Source organism: Xiphophorus couchianus, chromosome 16 (genome assembly GCF_001444195.1).
Source record: "Xiphophorus couchianus chromosome 16, X_couchianus-1.0, whole genome shotgun sequence".
In the NCBI taxonomy this organism is placed as follows: Eukaryota; Metazoa; Chordata; class Actinopteri; order Cyprinodontiformes; family Poeciliidae; genus Xiphophorus; species Xiphophorus couchianus.
Genome location: NC_040243.1, coordinates 15,762,231 through 15,778,334, shown reverse-complemented (window position 1 = coordinate 15,778,334; position 16,104 = coordinate 15,762,231). Strand labels below are relative to the sequence as shown.

At 39.3% G+C, this 16,104-nt stretch overlaps 2 protein-coding genes across 2 annotated transcripts; one reads left to right on the top strand and one right to left on the bottom strand.

Annotated features, from left to right (window-relative positions):
- Positions 1-42: 42 nt before the first annotated feature.
- aspdh (aspartate dehydrogenase domain containing) lies at positions 43-4,502 on the top strand. Its single transcript, XM_028042341.1, has 8 exons — positions 43-189; positions 307-364; positions 447-591; positions 2,182-2,266; positions 2,572-2,721; positions 2,946-3,169; positions 3,256-3,395; positions 4,294-4,502. Exons 1-8 carry the CDS (start codon positions 61-63, stop codon positions 4,329-4,331), a joined length of 969 nt encoding a protein of 322 aa, XP_027898142.1. The 5' UTR covers positions 43-60; the 3' UTR covers positions 4,332-4,502.
- A 613-nt stretch (positions 4,503-5,115) lies between these two features.
- On the bottom strand, positions 5,116-15,628 carry gys1 (glycogen synthase 1 (muscle)). The gene is made up of 16 exons (XM_028042339.1): positions 15,491-15,628; positions 13,711-13,829; positions 13,413-13,594; positions 11,578-11,769; positions 10,002-10,187; positions 9,658-9,802; positions 9,445-9,562; positions 8,890-9,010; positions 8,707-8,813; positions 8,565-8,624; positions 8,054-8,246; positions 7,152-7,278; positions 6,973-7,068; positions 6,718-6,881; positions 6,559-6,639; positions 5,116-6,293 (listed from the first exon to the last, which is right to left on the bottom strand). Exons 2-16 carry the CDS (start codon positions 13,826-13,828, stop codon positions 6,054-6,056), a joined length of 2,130 nt encoding a protein of 709 aa, XP_027898140.1. The 5' UTR covers position 13,829; positions 15,491-15,628; the 3' UTR covers positions 5,116-6,053.
- Positions 15,629-16,104: the final 476 nt, after the last annotated feature.

The following is a 16,104-nucleotide window of genomic DNA, read 5'->3' as shown; positions in this document are numbered from 1 at the left end:
AAACTGAAAACCAGGTGCTTATAGGAAGAGCAGTCTGTCTAATACTGTCCCAGGCAAACAATGATTAACTGCAGCTGCTCAGAGTCAAACTTTGTTCTTAGTTTTCCCATAATTCCTTGTTTTGAGTTGTGGCTGGACATTGCTCTTCGGAGAAGGAGACATACCTGTGGAGAGGCATACAGTAACCAGGTAAAGGAGACCAGAAAACAGAGCAATGATGTTAGAGCTCCAGGTTAAAACGTACGTGAGCATAATGTAATTGTTAGTGCAGTGTGGATTTTTGTTGTTCTTCTGTCATCTGCACAGATTATGGACACTAATTCTTCCACTCTGAGAGTTGGCGTTGTAGGACATGGACACCTAGGTATGAACCCCATAGTCACACTCTTTGAAGGTCTGACTATTGTTTGTCTGACGGCATGTGGGTGGATGTGTATGTGGTTTAGGGCAGTTCCTGGTGGACAAACTCCTTGAAGCTGGAGCTGGTCTTGGTTTGGTTCTGGGTTTTGTCTGGAACCGGAATCCCAACAAGCTCGTGGGTTCAGTCCCTGCTGAACTGATACTTGATGACTTGTCGTCCTTCGCAAACAGGTTTACACGCACGCATGCGCACTATCACCAAGTGGGGGGAAAAAAACGGTTAGAAAAAAAGGGAAAAACATCAGAGGGTTGTTTTACAAAACCAGGATAGCGGACTAAGACGGGATTTTCCGGATATCCTGGCTAGCCTCGATTCGGTTTTACAAAAGCAGTGGCACATGAGTTACCATGGTGATCTATCCTATGCAGCGCCTGATATAGACCAGGCTAACAACCAGGCTTAGTTAATCCTGGAGCCTTATCTGTACAGTGAGCAGTCAGACCCATCAGAAACCAGTATGTTTTGTCAGTGGTTCCGTTTTCTTATTCATCTGTTTTGGTCTTTTTTTTTTATAGACTTGTATTAAAATACCACAAATTCATCTCGACTTAAAAAGTACAATATAAGTCACACTATATTTTAAACATGCACTTATTTACATCGTACACATACCTTGTGCCTCAATCAAGGGGGCTGCTAATAATAAGATGCATTGTTAAAACTTATCTTCTGTCTTTTAATTGCCGTTAAGCTATCTTTGCGCTAACAGTTAAACAGGAAATTGCTCCTTCAAAATAAAAGTATCACAACTCAAACAGGAAGTTCGCCTTAGTCAGAACTAATTAAGAGCGATGTTTTATCCATATACTTCCCATGTACTGAAAATGTTCTTATATTTATATTAATATCAGTATTTAATAGATAAGAATTGTTTGCTGTCAGATTCACTTATTATTTGCTTCCGCTGTTCTTTTATTTGCCATTTAGGTAAATGACAAATAAATTCATGAATGCTAAAATTATTCCGTTATTTTTTTTCGCCAAGAAACATGTATATTTTAGGCTAATAAAGCTATTGTTTGCTAATATTGCAACAGAATTTCTGATGTGCTTCAATTTCTCAAATGTTGCAGTTGCAACAGTAAAAGACACAGTGAGATATGTGGAAGAAGGTGCTGTAGCTAGATCAGATTATTTTTGGACAATTTGACCTACATACAAAACACACTACACATGTTATGTTGTAGGGATGCAAGTCAGAGTTAATGGGAAGATGGATGGTGCTAAAGACAGGATAGTCCAGGGAGAAAACTTGATGTAAAGGACTGGTTTAGATGGATGCATATTCCTGTGAATGATTCAAACGTCAGACCTCATTCTGACTGAGAAACTGTAGCAGTTTCTGAAAATGTATCTCAACAGATTATTGGTTTCATCCAATTTGATGGAACTTGAAATATTTTGCCACAAGGAATGACAAAAATATCAAATATATGAAGTTGGTTGAGACATATGAAAGACTTGCAGCAGAAGAATCAATTTACTACCTCAAAGTTTTGTGTGAACACACACACCATACCTTTTAGACTTGTATTTGTTAAATGCTTTAAAACCAATTAATTTTTCCCCTCCCTTTTCACAATTATTCTCCATTACCCTGTATTGGTCTATGATCTGAAATCCCCCCGAAATTTATTTACGTTTGTGGTCGCAGCGTGTCAAAATGTGAACAGGTTCAAGGTGTATGAATACTTTTGCAAAGCACAATCTTGATTATATTAAAAATGTTTGTTACAGTTGTTTTGCTGGTGCTTTTACAGGCGCTGTGATGTGATTGTAGAGGTGTGTCATCCACAGATCGTGAGAGATTTTGGACTCAAATTTCTCTCTGAGGCTCACTTCATGGTGAGATTATTTTCATTAATAAATTAAATACAAACTTAGCTTATATATTACTTGCTGGTGTCCGGAGTTTTGTATTGCTTTTCTAATTAAAAGACTACAAAGAGACAAATCTTGGGTATAAGGATGTTTGTAAGCTGCTTATACCTCGCCAACTGCAGTTTTAAAGCAATGTTAATAAGATGGGTGATTAGCCAGTTGAAAAATATAATAAGGCTCAGTTTTTGAGGAAAATGCATAATCTTTCCACTTGAGTATAAACTCTGTATTAATATACAATAAACTTCACAACATGCTAAACCTTTTAGGTGGGCTCTCCGTCTGCCCTTTCTGATCCTGACCTGAACCAGAAACTGCGGCAGGCATCTCTACAACATGGCAGGACGCTTTATATACCCAGCGGTGCATTATGGGGAGGCCAGGACATCCAAAGAATGAACGATAGTGGGACATTAAAGGTATGCCTACGCCTGCAATGTTAAGACTTAATAAACTGCTAAAGAAAGCTGCTTATTTTAATGTCTTAACTGTGCTCACTTCTGTTCTGCTTAACAAAACTCAAACCATATGGCGTGTTTTTGTAAGACTTGTATAAGAATATTAGCAGCTGAATAAGCAGCAGGTTTTTTTTTTCCCCACCCCAACTAGAAATGTTTCTGAGATATGTATGGAATCTCTCCAGGCTTTGTTCATAAGAATGTCCAAGCATCCGTCATGCTTTCGACTGACAGGAGACGTCCTCAGTGACTGGACAGAAGGAGAGGGCAGGCGGGTTTTGTTCAGAGGCTCAGTGGCAGACCTGTGTCCTCTCGCTCCTAACAACGTCAACACCATGGCGGCAGCAGCCGTGGCAGCAGGAAAGCTCGGCTTTCCAGGTGTTCAGGGAGAGATCGTATCAGACACAGAGTGGGTCTTTTTACCTTATAAATCAAAACCAGCACAGCTGGTCATTTCTGTCTGAACAGTCGGGCTTTACGTCTTACTCGCCTCAGGCTAAAAGACTTTCATGTGGTGGAGGTGGAGGTGACTGGGCCTGATGGGTTCTCAGTGCACACAGTGAGGAGGAATCCAGCCAAACTCGGCGCCGTGACTGGCAGCGCAACATACAACTCCTTCTGGAACAGCTTACTCAGTGAGTCTTATGTGGTTTCACTAAATGTTATATTTTTTGTGATAGACTAACACAAAGTAGCTCATTGTTTTGACATGCAGGGAACATGATGGATGGTTTTCAATGTCTTTACAATTAACGTCTGTTTTTATTAATCAGGCAACTTCTGAGGTCAATTTGTTGCAATCTATGGTATTTAGAGGTGTCAGAATCGAGGTGGGTGGATTCAAATGATAGCCACACTTTTCAGCTTTCTAGTTGAGATACGTTTTGAAAACTATGTATCATTTTCCATCATCCTTACAGTGGTGCTCTCGTTTGTGTTCTATCACATAAGATGATGAGTGTAAGAAAATGTTATAATGTTCCAAGTATGTATAAAATGGTTAAATCTTAATGAATCTATTATTGAAATAATCATCAACTAATTTAGTAATCGATGAATCGTTAACTGGAGTCAACACTCAAAAAGAGGTCAAATGCTGAAAATAAACATTTAGGATAAAACCACCAATCTGTAAATGTATTTTGTCCCAAAACTCCTCAAGTGGCATTTTTTCTATTCACCTGGTTGAAATTCACTAAAGGAATGACGTTATCTTGCATTTTAGTTGTTTCTCATTTTAAAACAAAATGAAATGATTTGCATTTTTTAATGCATTTCAAGTATTGCAAACAAAAGACTTATGTGGTTAAATAAAAAAAAATCTGTTGAACGTGCCAATCAATTAATTGTCAGATAATTGATAAATTAATCAACTACAAAAAAAAATCGTTAGTTGCAGCCCTAGTTCCAGGGGAACGAGTAGTTTTGCAAGGAACAGTAAAAATACATGAAACTGCTCCATGTTCTTCAGGCTTTGATTAAGTTTGAAACGTTTCTTTTATAAAAATGAGTCTAACTTTTTGTTCTTCTCAGTTTGCAGAGGTCACGGTGGCAGAGTTTACTTGTGCTGAACCATGGAGGATTACCTGCAATGTAGGAGGAAGATCCCCGACCAAATTCCAGATAAATTAAAGAGCTCTGGATGGATACGCTGCATGTATGGTGGATCTCTACGTTAGCGCGTCACTTGGCTTTGTAAACTTGCCGACCTTTCAATGTGTTTCATTGAACTGAATGCTTGGTGTTGGATAAATTGTATTACTAGCATTATCAAATATTCGTTGTATTATGTAGCCTTGCAGTTACATTTAGATAATGTTTACTTATATGCTTTTATTCTTTTACTCTTAGTCTAAGTAATGTTTCTGTGTGTTAAATAGCTCTGATTCCTTCCTAAGGCCTCCTTGGGAGAGAGAGGTGATAGATATTCACAGCAGGACTCCCTGGGAGATGGAGGTGTTAGTTGCTCCCAGCAGAGTTTTACAGTCCTGCAGCTACAAAGCTGTTGCTTTGAAGCTATACAACGTGTCCCATTCGACGCCATGCCTGGAGCAAGAAGGATTTAGATTGTAGATAACATGTGTTTAGTTAGTGATTGTCATTTAGCACTGCAACTAAAATGCTTTGACCCCACCCCTTAGAGTTGCAGTGCTCTCTGTGATAGGGACTCTGAAAGCAATAAAATAGGGGAGCAGACAAATGTGTTTCAGAGCGGTTGGAGATTTATAACTGAAAGCACGTCTCCTCTGCTCTCCTCGCGAGAACAAAGAATTTAACTCTCTTGTCTTTCCTGTGTTTGTTTAATAGGTATTTAGACCTGACACTTGGAATAAAACAAAAGACAGAAATCATGTGTAAAATACTAACATATATAGAGCTTTCAATTTTATTTTACTGGAGAAAACGATACAACTCATACTGAGGAGAAACAGTGACGGGACACATCTGGTAAAACCATCATCTAACCTTCATCTTGATTCCCCCACAGAGTGCAATTCTTCTTCCCTTCTTCCCGCTTTCACAAATAAGTACTTCGTTGAACAAGATAAACTACCTCCACACAAGTGCATATGTTGACAGGTAAATGGATGTGAAATGTAACTGATCAGTATTCTTAATTATTAGAAAACTGATGCAATAAGGCAAAAAAAAAAAAAAGATGAAAAAACACATGATGCTAAGCTCAAGGAGAGGTTTTGTATTCTCTTATATCTACTGCTACTAATTACTGGGCATGTATGAGCTCCATCTTTTTCCAATCTGGGACATTTTGCTGTAAAAAGGCATTTGCAAAACAGCTGGGAAAAAAAAGTAGCAAGTTTTGCTTTGAATGAAGAAAAATGACAAGCTTGTAAAAGATGGAGGTTTATGCCACATTCTATTTCTCCTCATTTTAATCCTAGAATCTAAGCCCCTCTGCTACTCCTGTTACCTTATTAATGCTTTATATCTAAATTATTCACCATTAGATCCACAAAACAGGGTCATTTTAATTCACTGGTTTCTGTTTCTATGTTTTCAGCCGACTACTGGTTGCAGTGCTGGTGTGTTTGAAATGATACCAAAAACCGGCTGACAGTTTTAAGGTTCTGAGGTACGCATTGGTTGGGAAGACACAGACAGTGATGCATTTTCTTTTTTCACAGAAAGCCACGACTAAAGAAATCACACACATGAACACAGCTGCACCCATTTGTCAAGTCTGTAGTGCAAGGATGACTAATGATTGCAACAGAAGAAAAAAAAAAGTTTCACTAGTGAGGTTCAGCATAATGCATAAGAGTGTGTGCGCCTCAGTTTTTCTCGCTCGCCTCGTCCTCGCCGCTCCCGTTGCCTCCGAGGACGGCTTTGCCTTTAACCGATATGGTGTAGGGCTGGCGGATGTTCACGCGGTCCTTTTCGGCCTCAAGCTCCTCGTCGTACCGCTCGTCCTCTTCGTTGTCTTCGCCCTCGCTGTGGTGCGGGGAGGAGTGACGGGACAGAGCCGGAGACGGAGGCACAGAGGCTGGTCGAGGGTAGCGGAAACCTGAAGCCTAAGGAATGAAACAGGATCACTTTTAAAAACTGTGAATTAAAAAAAACAAACAGGACTAAAATAATCATTTTCAGAACATTTTCCACCCTTAACATGACATACGTACAACTCATTTGAGAGAGTTATACATATGTACATCTCTCTCAAATGAGAGTTTCTATTTATATTGGTGTCATTTTTTAAAAATCATAAAATCCTGGCATTTTAACAGAGGGCCTTGAAGTGTTTTTAACAATTCTTCAGTCAAACTGTCATAATCTTACCGAGGAGGGCTCTTGAGGGTCATATACGTAGGTGTCTGGGAAGGCTTTAGCCAAGGCCATATGACGAGCAGCTATGTAATACTAAAGCGGAAGAGAAGAGGAAAAATGTCACTTAAAAGTTAGGGGCTAAAAGATTATGTTCAGGGTTTGTGTCCATACTCTGCCGAGGTATCTCCAGTCCAGGAGGTCACTCAGGCGCTCTGTGCGATTCCTCTGGATGATCCGCTGGCGTCGGCTCTGTTTGCAGAACTGGAAAAGGAAGGAAGTGAGCTGGTTGCACGACTCGTCGACACCCTTGTAGCGCCGGTCAAGAATGTAAATACCTGTCGGGTAAGGGCATAATGAGAAATGTGGTCTTTCTAATCAATGTGTCGATAACTTGAGAAATTAAAGAAAGTGAATAAAGACACACACCATACGCTGAAGGGTCTGCTATGTGTTCCTCCATGAAACATCCGAAGCCTGACAGATTAGTGGATATGGATGGAATACCCATCACTGTGCACTCAGCTGTCAAATGACAGAAATATTACAAACGGAGTCAAGTATAACACAATAAACATATCCAAGCTATCAGGATCCATGTGTCATACCTGGTGTATAACCCCAAGGCTCATAGTAAGAAGGGAAGACACCAAGGTGGCAGCCTCTGACAAACTCCTCGTAATCCATGGGAAGCAGAGGAGACGTGGATGAAAGGAACTCTGGGTGGAAGATGATCTGTGGAGGAAGGACAAGCTTTTCAGTACCAGAACAAGTGACTGCAGCCTTTCTCAAATACAATCTAAGAAGAAAACTAGTCCTAGTTTACAACGCAAGGCACCTAAAAAGTTGCACAGTGAGAGCTTGATCATAATTATCAAGCACTCACAATAATTTCTATTGTTTTTCACACAAAATTTCTTGTGTGTAAAAGAAACACACAAGAAAAATGCAACCATGGTTTTCTCCACCAAACATGCCTAACTGCTGGGTTTAAAGCCTGCTAGGACTGATAAATGGGCCAAATATTACTTTTAATACCGACCACTCAACACCTCTTTCACTATAGCCACTTTCACCCTTCACTTATTTTGAAGAGTATCAGTGAGCTCTACTGTAGTTTTAACTTTGTCCTCTTGGGGGGACTCACACCGTAGAAACAATGTCCATGGTTGTCATGGTGATCCTGCCTTTTCTGGGCAGTTGGTGTGTAAGGGAGAAATGGAGCAGCTGCAATGTCTGGTGGCCAATCATGGCACGTTTCTGATTTCTCAGATACAACGCTTATTTTCTGAAAAACTATTATAAAAACAATCTGAAACAGTGAAGAGACACCTAATTTGTCCAAGAACCAAAAGGTAATCTGTGTCTTCACGTGGAAGTATGACGACAGCTCGCTGCCTCCATTTACTTTATTTTAAGCAGTGCCATATACATTTTTTTATGTATATCCAATAAATGAAATATAGTGCACAACCGATTTATAGGTCAAGCCTCCCATTTTGTCTCTTACCTTGACTCGGTCAGCAGAGCTGTTGAAGAGGCCGATGCGGCGGACGCAGTTCAGGATGGGGTCGCTGCTGTCCTCCAGCATGTTATGGGTGCAGACTGGAGGCTGGCACTGCCTCTGAGTGGCAAAGATGGCACGCTTCATGATGGTGAAGTCTTCTTTGTCCAGCATCTTCGACACATCTGGCAGCTGACCACTGAAAAACGCGTAGGAACAAAATTGTTTTCAGTTTTGGTTCAATCTGACCGGAGCATGTTCTTCCACATGTCTGCTGTGAGATCTTATGGCTTTCTTCTTGTAACCATTTTCTAAAAGCCAGAGATTTGTGGTTGTTAGGTTTAAAAAAAACTGAGTATAAACATTTCTGCAAGATTCTCTAAAGCTGGATCTAATAAAATAGATGAGTTATTTACACGCTTCATGTTTTTTTAATGAAAAGTGCATTTAGTAGCTTTTGATAATGTTCAGACAGACATTGTTGAACATGGTGGCACCTTAAATGTGGTGAACTTACACTAGGAGTGATTCATAAAGTTTCTTTCCAAAGCGCTCCTTTACAGTCTGGGCTGTATCCCTGCAAGGAGAGACAAAAATGGAAATACCTTTAGTCACATAAATGGAAGTAGGAAAGGCAGATATTAAACATTTATAATCACCATAGCTGCTTCCGCACTGCTTGGCCCTTCAGCGTCTCCACGTTGAAGTTGTTGGTCCGAGCTGGCATGATGAAGAAAGTTATAACGGTCACATCGCTGTGGTTAACCTGAGGAAGAGCAAAGAATACAGTTCAGTTCTTCATGTCCGAGGTTCAACACCTTCAGCAGAACCACTTCACTTACTCTCAGCAGATAGTTGAGTCTGGCTAAAGCCTCGAGGAAGATGTCAGCTCCTTTGTTGGAGAATTCATACCTTCCTGCTATGAAGAGGAACAGACACTTGTCCAGGTTGAAGTCAAGGTTCCTGATGGTAAACACAAACTGTGATAAGTGAGAGATTATTTTCCAATTTTTAACATTCCAAATTTTTAACTCGGCAGTAACAGACTGAACGGATTCACTGCAAATCTAGTTTTTAGCGCAAATAGCCTAGTCTGATAGAAATAAGACAAAACTAACTTACAAGTAACTTTTCATCAAGATTATTATTTCACTTATAACAAAGACATTCTCCAAGTGAAATAATCTGCCTTTGGAACTAGTGCCATTTCCTCAATATTAAAGAATTAGTTATTAAAACAAGCTCTGAGATCTTACTAAAAGGTTACTTTCAAATTAGTTTTGTCTTATTTCAAGTGGGCTGGGATATTTGCACTAAAAACTAGACCAATACTTGGTAAGATTTGGTATTTTTGCAGTGCTCAGACTGTCCTGGGCTGTCACGTTTTCAGGACTGACCCATAGAAGTGACCCCTGACAAACTCCTGAATGCGACTCTTGCTCTGAGCATGGAGGTTTTGAAACTCATGCATAGCAGAGAACTTCTTCACATTGAGACCATTTGGAGTGACGATGTCTGAGGACAAACATGAAGAACCATAAACACATTTCATCCATAATCAGTGTGGTGTAATTTTCCTTTTCCTGACAGCTGAGTCCAACTCGACATACCGGGTTTCCTCTTGAGCAGGAACTCGGCCTCGATGGCTGTAATTTGTGACACAGTGGTGAAGACGTGAGCGCAGTGTGCAGCCGCCCGCTCCAGACAGTAGCGATGGTAAATTTGCCGATCTCCGGCTTCTTTATCCACATTGAACTGATCAGAGCAGAACGGAGGAAGAACATCGAGTAAACCGCTTTTGCAGACTCTTAAAATCAGTAGCCCTCCACTAAACACTCACTAAAACAATCAGCCTTTTTATTTTCCTGTCTCTCTTATATTAAAAAATAATATCTATTGTGAGACACGTCTTTCCTTATCAAATGTCAGAATAGAAAAAGTAACAAAGATGTACCTCTGCCAGATTGTTGTAGAAGTCCACATTTCCAGCACACAAGTAGCGACCCAGCAGTGTAGCATGGGTGGTGAAAATAGTTGCAACAGCAAGCTGTCTCTGTCTGCACAGCACCAGGCCCAGACCTGCCAGCCACTCATGGAACTGGGCTACAATGTGTGGAGGATCCTCAGACTGAGCCGCATACTGCAGTATCAGGAAACACAGCTTGAATGGCATGCAAGCGTCCAGCTGTCCAGCATAGTTTATGCATAAATGTATGTATATTTATAGGTGGGTAAAGAAGCCAAAAATGAGGAAAAAATAAGCTCCCATCTTAAAATAAACTAAAAGCATTTATCTGTGTATCATGCATTTGTTTTTGTTCTTCATTCAGTGAAGTTACTTACAGTGCACAGAGTAGCCAGTTTTACTCATGTAGTGATACTTCATAATATTACTCAAGAATATTATGTACTAAAGCTGCTCCTAAAAGTAATTTTTTCCCAAACATTACTCAAGTAAATGTGTGTAATTACTACACACACATCTCTGGTTTTCAGAGATGTGTGTGATGTTCACACTTCTTTAGATCATCTGCTGTTAGTTATGAGCTATAGCAGAAGTCAGTCTGTATCACTTTTACTTCCTACTTGTGTTTCCTTTTCAAATCAGATGTTTCCTCAACTATTTGGCTGCAAAACGATCCAAAGCCTTAATTTAATCACCAGTGAGGTTGACAACACATGTTCTTCTCAGAAAACTTTGAATCCCTCTTTCTTTAAAACAAGTTTACTTCTTTGGTGAGAAGGACCATTTTTCCTCAAAGGACCTTTTTCATAAAAATGCTTGAGATATTATTTAGATATTTGCACATTTCTAACTGGAATTTTTAAAAAGAAAGCTAGATTAGCTTTCCACTGATGGGGAGCAAAGGCATCTGCTGATTGCCATGTGGTGTTAGGAGTCAGTGCATTCATAGATTTTGTCATTTGAACCAAATATTGGTGATTGCAACTAAAACTCTTTGGAGTCATTAAAGGCATGCGGCATTGGTTATTGTGTTAATGAATGTTAAACCCAAACATCTACCAGGTTTTTCCCCTCTTCTTTTTGAAGTGAATATTCAGGTCCAGCTTCCAACAACCATAAAAATGCTACTATACCTAGCTGTAGGATTACTCTGAGTTTTTGCAATGTTATTTCTTCTACATTTAATATGTCCACTAATTTAAAACATATCAGACTTTCAAGTTTCAAAATAAATCAAAATAAAACATTTTCATTCTAATTACTTATTAAGAACTTTCTATCAGATTTTAAGTATGGTTACTTTGAAACTTTTACGCTATTCGTAATTAAACAAATATAAACTTGTATGCAGTTTATAAACTAAAGATTTTATCTAATAGTTTTGAAGCAACTTCTCTTCCCAGTTTTCCGTTTTATTTTTTCCTCCATTCACCATTCATATTTTTCTTCATGTCTCCTCCTGGTATTTTACCTTTCACCGATTTGAGTAAATACAGTAAAAAAAAAAAAAAGTTACTTTCTTATCAAACTTTTACAGTACACACACTCAAAACCTGCTGCTGACCTCTCCCAAGAGCCAAGCGGTGAGGAAGCCAAACAGAACGGCATCGTTGGCCTCACGGTCGAACCAAGGCACGCCGATGGCACAGAGGTCCCACAGCTCGCTCTTCCAGCGGTCCAGAGACCAGGCGGTGAAGCCGACGTCAATCAGAACTACGTATGGACTGCCTTCAATAAGCCACCGGCCAAAGTAAACCTGTGAAAATATACAGGTTACGCTTGAAGGTCAGAAATAATGTGCAGCAACACATTGACTGGTGAAGGAGAGATCCCAGAATATCAATCAATCAAATATCAGTTTATTTTTGTATTGAGCATTTCAGCAACAAGACAGCTCAAAGTGCTTTACATTTGAGCACTTTGATGCTCAAATGTAAGCATCAACATTTGAGTGTCTTTTATGACTTTACAAAGTCAAAGTCAGAAAGTCAACAATTGAAAAAAAACAGAAACAAAAGTTACATTTTGGTGACCGCCACCATCAAAATAATCAATATGCATCAAATTGTTGGTTAGTGTTTAATTTATTATGACTCAAAAGCTACTCTGAACATTTGTGATTTAAAGGAACTCAGCGTTTCAGCTGTTTTGTCGTTTTCTGGAAGTTTGTTCCAGATTTGTGGAGCATAGAAGCTGCATGCTACTTCTTCATGTTTGGTTCTGGTTCTGGGGATGCAGAGCGGACCAGAAACAGAAAACCTGAGAGGTCTGGAAGTTTCATACAACAACAGCAGATCTTTAATGTATTGTGGTGCTAAGCCGTTCAGTGATTTATGAACTAACAACAGTATTTTAAAGTTATTTTCTGAGGTACAAAGAGCCAGAGGAAGGATTTTAGAACTTGAGTGGCGTGCTCCATCTTCCTGGTTTTAGTGAGAATGCAAGCAGCAGCGTTCTGGATCAGCTGCAGCTGAGACATTAGTCCTTTAATCCTGGAAATGGTCTTTAGGTGATAGAAGACCAATTTTGTAAATGTCTATGCGACAAAGCTATTTTGCAATAAAGAATGAGTAAAATTGTCAGTTTCTAGATGTGCAATGCATACTACATAAAAGGGAGGAGTGAATAAAAATACATATCTCAATATTCTTATTTTTATTTGAAGAATCTTTTGGAAAAAAAAATAATTCTAACTTAACTGATTTGCACTATTTTGTGTTGCTTCATCACCTAAATATCTTTTAAAAATATGGTATATAATTTTTGGTAAATAAATAATATGACAATGTTGCGTATTAGTGAATACTTTTGTTAGGCAAAATATTAATCTTCCATTCTTTCTAACTGTAACTGGTTGACTATATTTTAGTTGTTATTGTTTATATTAAATCAGAATCAAGAAAAACATGTTGCTTTTAGCTTTACCTTAGTATAATTATTTAGATCAGTAAAGGACTGAAACAACAATGAATTCATTCATTTTAATCCGTTTTATTATGCTCTGATGCATGAGTCTAGGTGAACATTTTACAGGCTTTGTTGAATCGGCTGCACTCATTCTTTAAAAATAGCCCGACTGCAGCTTCTAGCTTTGACACCTAATATCACAGCGAGCTTTGAGTGACACAGCAGAAAACCTTGAAACTATCCCGATCAGTCTTCTATTTCTGGAAAGCATCTGTGGGAAAGAGAGTGGGACACTGATACAGCTCCTAACCTTTGTAGGGAAATGTCACCAGCTTTCGAGTTGTCATCAGCAACACTAGACTTTGCAGACAGGGAGTGGCCCGAATTAAAGACGGGGTCTGATCACGTTTCATTGACCACTTTCAAAGAATACAACCAAATTTCTCATTTATAATTGAGGAATGTATATGTGTCTAGTATGTATGATAGTACCTTACAGCCACTGGCGTTCATTTTATCAATGGTCCGCTTCAGCACAGGATTGGTTGGCTCGATCAGCTCCACTTGGGTGCGCACGTTGCTCTCCACGTAGGGACCCACCAGGAAATAGTTCTCCCCCCATTCCTCCGCGGTCATACGGGCTTTGGTCTGTATGACTGTGTAGATCCCTCCAACTTAAAGCAAGCCAGACAAAATCAGTCAAGCCAAAGTTTTCTTACTTACTTTTATAATCTGAAAAAATAAAAGTCTGAATTTTAGATTTTAAGGCCGAAAACACACAGATGCTTACCTTTGTTGGCTACCTCCCAAGCAATTTCAAAAAGTACAGCATCCTCCAACTCAAACTCCTCGTCCCACTCGTCAAGTCCTGATAGGGACGTGACAGACAGGCTGCGAGCCAGCGGCATGCTGGGTAAATATAGAAACACACTCCTTACTACTATGTATACACAAAACGTGACTGTCAGGCAGTCCCACATGTGGCATTTTGAAATCATAAGGGGAAAAAAAAAAAAACCTTGAGACACAAGACATGAAATGTTTCAACTCCATTTGTTAGACTTCATATTTACCATTTCAGTTCAGTTTGAATCAAGCTGCCCTTTGCTGGAGCACAAGCTTTAACTTCTACTCTAAATGAAATGCTGTGAACTTCCTCTTGACTAAGTACGACATTAGCCAACTGTGATGTAAACCCCACCTTTCTCAATTCTTTCACAGAATAAACGTCAAATATTTGACTCATTTTTCTGAATCATAATTTGAACACACACTTTTTTCTGGTCACTTCTTAAGCATAGGCTTTTGCTTTCAAGAGAAACCTATGGTAAGGCACTGAGAAATAGCCAATAATAAAAACAGAACAGGTTTGTTTAAAAATATTAATTTACATCTCCTTTTAATAGCATTTAAAATCCACTCAAATTTTAACACCTCTGTCTATTTTGTACATATAAGGGAAATAAATATTGCATACTATGCATTATTTTTGAATAATCTGAGCATTTGATTTGCAATGCTACAATTTTAGTTTTACATTTCACAACACCAAGCTTCTCTAGGGCAGGGCATGATTTAGACAAGTGGATTCCTTCTGCTTGAGTGAATGAGTGAAATTACAACTTATTGTCTTTTACTGTGTAAGACAGGAAATGGTTGCAAAAGAGGCATACGTGATCAAGTACAAACATGATCAAGCGTCTCTTATATTGGCAAGATCTGATGTTCTCCCTATGAAATGTTGTAATCACATGGAGCTGGGACACATGGAAAACTGCAAACATGGGCCCATGTCCACAGGAACATGCAGCATAGTGGGGGAGGGTTTTTCCCCCCAACCTATGGAGTTGTTTTTCCCACAGCTTCTTATGTATAGTCCTATTTCCATTATTTTTGTGCACATACAAGTAGCATGCAGACTGTGGAAAGGATATCCTAAACTGCGTCTACATAGACACAGACTGACCTTAGGCCTAAACAGAGAAGACCACCAACAAAGCAGCAATAAGAGACCTTTACAATCTGATGTGTAATGTCCTAGATTAACCTATGCTATATGTAGAGCAACATTCCTCACTGAATTTGCAGACTTAAGGAAAAGAAAATTAGATACAAGTAAAGTAGCAGTTATTGAAGGTATTTTGAGAGCAAACACCACATGCTGAAGCTCAACTTAGTGGCCCCTAAGACGCCACTTCTTACAGATGGTTTCTGATGGATGGAGCCTTATTTGTTCAACAAGTAACCAGTTTATGGAGCATAGCTTTATGCTTGCATGGCCTCGCCGAGACGTGTGCACCTTCATGGTAAGGGTAGTAATTTTCCAGAAGGCCCGTGCGAACTTAAATTGACTGTTGTGGAAATAACTCCCTAAAAAATGCGCGTTAAATTCGCGAGCAGAGCTCTCCGTTTGTACAGCATGGCGAATGCTTGGGCTCCTTTAATGAGTTGGTGAACGTGACATGAAGCACCTACAGCAAAGCTCACTGACAGAGGCCGAGTCCGACAGAGCGTCCCCCGTCATAAGCTCGTCAATAACCGCGGAAGACAAAATACAAAGGTCGACTCACCCTTCGGTTGTGTCCCAACTTCACGAAGACGAACTAAACATTGGCAGCTGTCGCGGTCACTCCGTAAACGAGGAAAACAGTGTAGGCTAGTGAGGGGAAAAGGGGGCGGCGGTCACCGACTCACATTGGTTTGCTGCTTAAACGCTGGGAACGTCGAGAGAAGGAGGGCTGAATGCGGAATCCCTGCTGACGCATTATTTATGAGCTTCACGCCTATTGGTTGGGTTTTCGTCACTTTCTCCGCCTTCCCAGATGACCAGAAGATGATTGGATGATTTCTTTATTAGAGGCACGTGATTGGGTGAGAAAAATTGACGTGGTTTAGCTTTTTATTTTATTTAAACGGTTCTAAATTTAGGCAGAAATTTAACAGCACAGCTTAGTGCAAATAGCCAGAAATGAACATTTTGCTTCAATGTAACCATTGTAATAGACTTATGAAATATATATATATATATATATATATATATATATATATATATATATATATATATATATATATATATATATATTTTTTATATTAAATCATATGTATTTATTTACTCATGTTGTTTGTTGCCTTGCTTATGTTTATTTATCTGTCCTACAATGTGCTGAATGTTAACATAGGTAAA